This window comes from Lygodium microphyllum, chromosome 14 (assembly GCF_053477565.2).
Source record: "Lygodium microphyllum isolate KBCC chromosome 14, Lygodium_microphyllum_v1.1.10, whole genome shotgun sequence".
Taxonomy (NCBI): Eukaryota; Viridiplantae; Streptophyta; class Polypodiopsida; order Schizaeales; family Lygodiaceae; genus Lygodium; species Lygodium microphyllum.
This window is the reverse complement of record NC_141148.1, coordinates 83,263,757-83,271,069: the sequence shown is the minus strand read 5'-3', so window position 1 is coordinate 83,271,069 and position 7,313 is coordinate 83,263,757. Positions and strand designations below refer to the sequence as shown.

The window sequence follows — 7,313 nt, the reverse complement described above, 5'->3', positions numbered from 1 at the left end:
GTTTACTCAATAATATATAAAATATGCAACCTTGTTTGCATAAAAATCTTGTATTTGATTCCTAACAAACACCACAAAACTTATAAATTTCAAATGTGTAACATGTGCACTTGCAAATTATTAACACAACCAAAAGTATAATGTCTTGAAACTATTGTGTGTTACCTTCTAGAGCTAATGGGTGCCTGAAATGGCCCGAAATGACCAAAAACATAGTAGAAGATCCTAAAAAGCTAATTCACAAAATATATACCATTCTACTTGTACATCAAATCCCATATGAGATTTTTGCTCTACCTTGCTTCTAGTGTCTCCATAAGCACTATCGAAGGGAAAGAGAGAGAATATGAGAGATTTTTACTGGTTGCTTGCTCACTTGAATCCTTGCTCCTTCTCTCTTACTTTAGTCTCCAAGTTCAACCTCTCTCAATGGTCCTCCTTTGACACCATGTCATGAACCACATGGTGGATAAATTTTCTTGAGCTACTACGCCAACACCCACAATACATGCAAGAAGAAACCCACCTAGAACACAAGAAGAGAGATGGATACCAAAACATTTTATTCTTGGTTTTTCTTTATTCTTCTTAACAAAATACAATGTACACAAATTATAGATAAGATACAACATAAATAAAAGTGTCCTACTAAGTCAAGCTATGCATAACTAACTATACTACTCAAATGATTATAACTATGCCAGTTACTGTAGGCAGGTGTAACTAACCAAATATAATAAGTGATAAGTCAATGACCATGTGAAGATGTGCTAATTGTAGAAAAGTGGATCCATTGAATTAGGTGGTCCATCACCAATGTCCACATGTATCAAGCATGCTTTCTCAATATGATACTAGACTTGCCTCTAGGGTTTGGCACCTACTACCTTGGATGAAGCTCTTACTCCCACCCACTATCTAGACCCTCGTGCCCATTGATCCCATCCCTCACTAGGTGAATCCTATTGCTAATGATTGTCTCTCCCCATCTACTACACCCCAATAGCCTAGGATACCCATGAATCCTATTGGCTTCTTGTACTTGATTGACTACCATATAGGTTAGCTAATTATGAATAATGAAGGAATAAGAGTCGTCATGATGATGCATGAGCTTGTTATGTAGGTGTATAAGCATAGCATAACAGAGCAATGGAGAGATTAGGACCTCCAAAAAATGGATTATATTATAAGCACTCTATGTGAAAGTTTTCATAGCCCTTTGCTACATACACAAATTTTCTAATGATTATATGCAAACATGTATGGTGAAACATCTCTCCCACCTTTATTCAAAAGCACCTGATGCCTAAAAAATGGGTTATGAAAACCTACTTGGCTCAATTCAGGGAAGTGGGAAAAAATAAGTAAAGAAATAAAGTAAAATTCTCATAGATTGAGGTAGTAGGAGGAGGCGACACGTGCTAAGTTGTAGCTGGCTCATCATTGCATCTTGGAAGCAGTATTGGACCTCTTTTGAGATGGACTTTGTAAATTTATTTTCTTAATTTATGTTTATTTTATATTTATATTTTAAAATGTATTTCAATAAAGTATCCATTTTTTTTAAATATCTATTGAGTGTCTACTATTTTTTAGTATGGGAAAACTAGTCGTATCGTGATTAAATTGGAGAAAAAGTATGTGATGTGCCATAAAACTACAACACTCTTGGAGAGGCTATGGACACTTGGAGATGTCATCAATTTTTATATACTTAAGTGTTATATACTTAAGTGATTGCATTTTATGTTTTAAGGTTACCTATAATCTATGTCTGTTTATTATTACAACATTGGGCAAAGAAGAAGTTTCATGAGGATGAGATCTATGATTAAACATCTCATCACTTTTTACTTTATATGCAAACATACACTCATTTATTTCATTAGTTAGAATTGGTAGTTTCAATTCCTTCATAGATTTAGTTATATCTCTTGTGTTCCTACCATTCAGATTTATATCACTAGTTAGATTTGGTAGTTTCAATTCCTTCATAGATCTAGTTATATCTCTTGTATTCCTACCATTTAGATTTAAACATATTCATTTGTTGTTATTATATCACTGCTATATTACACAAATGCAATGCCTTCATTGGACACTCATTACTATTTTCATTGTCTTATACGAAACCTAAGTATTTCTTGTTCGAATACTTCGGTTTTATGCATGGTTTTATAATTCTCCATATCCGACATGATAACATACATGGAGAGCAAATCCCTACTTTAAAAAATTTATTGTAAACATTAGTACACATTGATATAAATCACTAAAACCGATTTGGAAATGTTTCTACTCATGTCAAAAGTTGTCGTAAAAAATATACATACTTGCATGTATTCCAGTGCTTGCATTAATGAATATACTAATACCCTCACATTGATGCTTATTCTAAGTTATTCACCTTCATAAGATTACTTCATCAAGCATAGTGAAATGGACCAAGCTCAAGCGTAAAAGTACACCAATATGATTGACTTCAACCTCATGCAAAATGTACATCTTTGATCCTACATCATTCCGAACTAGTGAAGTCTACTCTTCCACTCGACATTGTTACTAGTATGTTGGAGCAACTAGTCACTGAAAGTCTCACCACCCCTCACAATACCATATCTACAGCCAATACCTTGATAGAGAATGCTCACATTCCCTTTTAGCTTATCCATGAGAGTTTTGGAATTGTTGGTTTGCACAAATATTTTTGAGGCATTGACCTCAACCAACACAACCATGTTCATATTTCAAACATGTAGATCTTAATATCAATAGGATCAATAAAATCCAATGGAAGCTGTGAGTACCTAAGAGAAGTATGCTCACCAAAAATAAACACCCTAAGCATCTACATAATGAATTTTTAAAAAAATTAATTTGATATAATGAGTCATAGCTATAAAAAACGCATGGCAACCTTTACTATATACAAATACTCGATGTAGCAATGTTGCATATGCTCAACAAGAGAAATCACATCTCTATTGCTTGCAAACATGACTTGCAGCAAGCGTTGATGTCTGCCCACCACCACTAGTTACCAAGGCAACATTGCTTATTCAAAATCTCAATCGAGTCATAAATGCCCTATCGTTCCTTTTGCTTGTTATAAATTCCAATCCTTTGTGAGGATACTCCGGATAGTGCCGCAAACGGCCTCAACCATCCTTGGTAAAGTTTGATTGGTATTCGATGTGGCACAGTCATCTATGAACATCACGTGATCATTTCAAGGGTCCGATGACGTGCATTGGGAGGATGATTGTTGATTGGTAAGGTGCCAACTTGCATGAACATATCCTCGTTCTAAGCAGCCATAATTATCATCCTACCAACCCTTCCTCCTTATATTGTCTCGCCCGGGGGCCGTACCCCCTCCATATCTCTGTCTTTCCCGCTATGTCCTAATGAAAAGAGCGGTCTTTTCTAAGAAACTGGGATCTCTCTGACATTAGCTGAGAGATCCCGAAGATCGTTGGAACTATTTCCATGCTGGTTCATCAAATTTGATGCTCCATGCCGAGGCAGCCAATTATGAGGCCAACAGATAACATACCAGTGATTGCATCCGCAGATATGTTCAAGAACGTCTGCTCGTGAGAAAGTGGTATCCCAGCTCATCACAAAGCAGGTGAGTATTGAGGATCTCCTATTAGGATTAAATCGAGATAAAAAATACCTTCGACGGTGCCAACGGGGTTTGTGGCGTAGTGAATCAAGCGTGGGTTAGGATGTAGTGGGTGAGAGTTCGATCCTTGCATCCCGCCTTCCCCTGCAGCACATATCTAATCGCGTCCAAGATAAATTTGTAATGAAAACTTGTAAAACCACTGAAAGCCTTCCGATAAGCGTATTAAAACCACTGAAAGCTTTCCGATAAGTGTATTTCCAAATTGCATAATTTCCCACATTAAGAAGTCTACGTTTGACAATAATATTTTTCAGGAACACTAGAAGGTTAACTCAACCTTAGCCGGCACTACAGCAAGCACAGACATACGAACTGAAAATGTCGCAAACGCTGGCATAAAACTGCATATCTGCTGCAAATGTATCCAAGATGAACCAGGATTAGCTCCAATTGAGCGAAGCTGAAAACCGTTGACAAATGAATGTGCAATGTAAGCATTGGAATTAAGGTGTGAATTACGAGGTAATGAACAGTCAGAAATTGTACGAGGAACTCTTTTCCTGGATTCTCCATTCCCACAAAGGGTTGGTAGAGAAGAAACGTCATGTACAATCAGTCGCATGCCTGGTCAAAACAATTATTAGCAAGGACAGACAGCCTTGCACCGAGAAACATGAAACTGGAGCTCATCTCCATCATCATGCAGAGAGTTGCAACTTGTCAAACACACTTCTTCGCAATCTTATAATTGAGTGCGAGAAATTGTGCAAAGCTATGAAGATACAATTGCTTGTGGCACCAATATGATTCCATAACCATCATGGATGTCTGCTTGGAACTGTTAATTGCATGAAATTTATCATACATTTATGAACATGCACATGTTCTGACAGCTCCAGCTCTAAAAGCACCAGCAGCAAGTAACATTCTTTATGAGGTGCTGCAGCAAGATGACTTGTCTGTACTGCCGTTCTTCCCAGGCCTCGATGGGTCTGTCTTGTTTATTTTGATGCTTGTAGGCTGAGAATTAAAAGTTATTAAGTGAGCTAGACACCAACGAGACAAACCAGTCTACATTAGGATAACAAAATGAAAGGGTCACCTCTGGCTTTGCATCAGCTTCAGCAATCCGTTGCTTTATATCTCGGGCAATAGTTATAAAGGCATTCTCAACGTTTGTGTTTGTCTTGGCACTCTACAAAGTAAAAAAACAGAAATCACTGGCCAACCCTGGGGAAAGCATACCAAAAATGTAACGCAAACATGTACAGAAACACGTAGGTAGTCAATCAAATGCCAGAAGTCCTCACGGTCTCAAAGAATTTGATTCCATATTCATCAGCAAGGGCTTTGCCGCGCTCAGTTGGAACAGCCTGTCAGACAAGATCAAGCTTCTTCATAAATATACAGAACAGCTTAGATAAATACCAGCACTAAACAAGTGCAGATAACTCCGGACCATAGCAGATGAAAGTGAAATAGGCTGGCTAATACTATTGTGTACCCTTTTGCCATCTACGTCTGCTTTATTGCCAACCAATATTATGTTAACATTACTGGACGCATGATCTTCAATATTCTTTATCCAATTCCGGACACCTTGAAGATTCAATGTCAAGGATACGCCAACCTTGTTATATTAAAAAGCAAGTCAACTGCAACTCATTTCAAAACCGTGGCACGAGGATACTGTCGAAAGTTGATTCCTCGGTAACATCATAAACAAGGAGGACTCCCATAGCTCCGCGATAATATGCTACAACAGCATTCCCCAGGTTTCAGATTATGTTATCCGGCAATGACTGCAAAAGCTTAAGCCATTGGCATGAAATGCTTCATGTGGCTCATATTTTATTGATTTGTATCGTTTTCGGGCTAACCAGTTGTTATGGTGCGGAACCGTTCCTGCCCAGCGGTGTCCCAAATTTGAAGCTTGACACGCTTCCCATCCAATTCAATTGTTTTGATCTTGAAGTCTATTCTGGAATACACAAATGCGCAAGCTAGCATCTAACACAAGCAAGACCAAAAACACCTGGAGCATATAGAAGGAAAACTCTGCATACCCTATAGTCGAAATGAAACTTGTTGTGAAAGAATCGTCGCTAAAGCGTAGAAGTAAGCAGCTTTTCCCCACACCTGCGGAAAACACAAGGAAACGTGTTTATCCAGGATGCACGACAAGACAGTCTTTTTCTTCCCCTTCGTAAAGATGTATGTAATCTTGAAAAACCGCACAAATGCTTGATTGTGCGGCCACATGGAAGCACACCAAAGAAGGCATTATTGCGAGGATCTTGACAAGGATGAGTCGTGATCGATTAAAGAGGCACGAATTTACGGAAAGAAAACCCTAAGACGACGCAGAAGGAGAGATAGAAGGCGCACCACTATCTCCGATGAGAAGAAGCTTGACAAGGTAGTCGTAATCGGTGCGCCCGCGCGCTGCCATGGCTGAAGGAGGAGACCAGTGCGAGGGCAAAATGGGAGGAAGGGATGATAATAGTAGACGAAGAAGAAGAAGATGGATGGATAGACGGACGGACGGACGGACGGGAAGACGAAAAGAAAGAAATTCGCAGGTGGCAATGGCGCCAATGAAATGGCGAAAACGGCGCCCCAGAGAGAGAGAGAGAGAAAGGGTGGGGGAGGGGAGGGGAGGGGGGAGGGGGAGGGGGAGGGTGAATGGAAGAGACGACTTTCCCAAGTTAACCCGGTTTTGTAACGCAAACTTAAAATTTTTACAGGATAGCCTCCGAGGCTATTATTATGAGTTTTCTTTTCTTTGAGATTTTATTTTTTAGCCTTCCTGTCGCACTAGTGAAGAGTTTTGGGCAACATTTGTATAGACTATATCTATACTATTTATTATTTAGAAGTTGCCTTAGTGATTCCCGCACCAAAGAAAAAGCCTTAGACATATGTGGCCCAATGAGGACACTCTCTCACTCACTCACTCTGCCTCTCACAAGCCACCGTGAAACTCTTGCCCTTGCATAGGCAAGCAAGCTGACCTATAGCTCTATGTCTATGTGTGTACCTTGACGTTCTCTCTCACCCTTGCACAAGCAAGCAAGTTCACATGCACCTCTCTCTCTCTCTCTCTCCCCACCCTTGCTGTGAAGCTCTCCCTTGCCCTTTCAACTCTCTTGCTTATGCAGCTCTCTCCCACTCACATACCCGTGCAGCTCTCTCTCTCTCCGCAAATCAATGAACTAAGTATGATGGATGTGTGGGGCAAGTTACACTTCTAGTTATAGAGGTCGGCTTCCATGCTGTAGGGCAAGGCTTAGAGAAGGGTAAGGTGTTACTAGTTATACAAGTGGTGCTTCTATGCTATAGAGAGAGCCTATGCAAAAGGTAAGGTGGTGTTGCATGTAGTAAACCCCTCCTCCCACCTCTCTCTCTCTCTCTCTCTCTCTCTCTCTCTCTCTCTCTCTCTCTCTCTCTCTCTCTCTCTCTCTCTCTCTCTCTACTTGATTGCACATGGCAATGAGTTGGAGGCTTGGTTTTGTGCAAGATACACCAACTACATGCAACTATTTTAGAATGTCTCAGACTCCTTCCTCTTGGGATCCTACTATGTCTTATATGGCAACGAGTTGGAGGCTTGGTTTTGTGTGAGATACACCACCTACACATAACCATTTTAAAATGTTTGAGACTCCTTCCTCTTGGG

General features: G+C 39.8%; 1 protein-coding gene across 4 annotated transcripts; it reads right to left on the bottom strand.

Moving 5' to 3' along the window:
* Positions 1-2,944: 2,944 nt before the first annotated feature.
* LOC148025786 (ras-related protein RABE1e-like) lies at positions 2,945-6,279 on the bottom strand. 4 transcript variants are annotated; one of them, XM_087692145.1, is made up of 9 exons: positions 6,023-6,279; positions 5,701-5,773; positions 5,515-5,615; positions 5,325-5,390; positions 5,094-5,233; positions 4,945-5,007; positions 4,737-4,829; positions 3,972-4,043; positions 2,945-3,775 (listed from the first exon to the last, which is right to left on the bottom strand). In XM_087692145.1, the coding sequence occupies exons 1-9, from the start codon at positions 6,084-6,086 to the stop codon at positions 3,719-3,721; spliced, it is 729 nt and encodes a 242-aa protein (XP_087548271.1). In that variant the 5' UTR covers positions 6,087-6,279; the 3' UTR covers positions 2,945-3,718. The 4 variants fall into 4 exon arrangements, with proteins under 4 accessions (XP_087548271.1, XP_087548272.1, XP_087548269.1 ...); XM_087692146.1 differs by having other exon boundaries at positions 5,139-5,233; XM_087692143.1 differs by lacking the exons at positions 2,945-3,775; positions 3,972-4,043 and adding an exon at positions 4,061-4,654 and having other exon boundaries at positions 6,023-6,224.
* Between the last annotated feature and the right edge of the window lie 1,034 nt (positions 6,280-7,313).

What these genes read in the sequence shown, in the direction of transcription:
- LOC148025786 (XM_087692145.1), bottom strand. Translation starts at nt 6,086, where the DNA reads ATGGCAGCGCGCGGGCGCACCGATTACGACTACCTTGTCAAGCTTCTT. An exon ending in AGTTTCATTTCGACTATAGG is followed by an intron (nt 5,616 to 5,700) that starts GTATGCAGAGTT and finishes TGTGTATTCCAG; the next exon opens with AATAGACTTCAAGATCAAAA. An exon ending in AAGCTGATGCAAAGCCAGAG is followed by an intron (nt 4,044 to 4,736) that starts GTGACCCTTTCA and finishes CATTTGCAGCAG; the next exon opens with ATATGCAGTTTTATGCCAGC.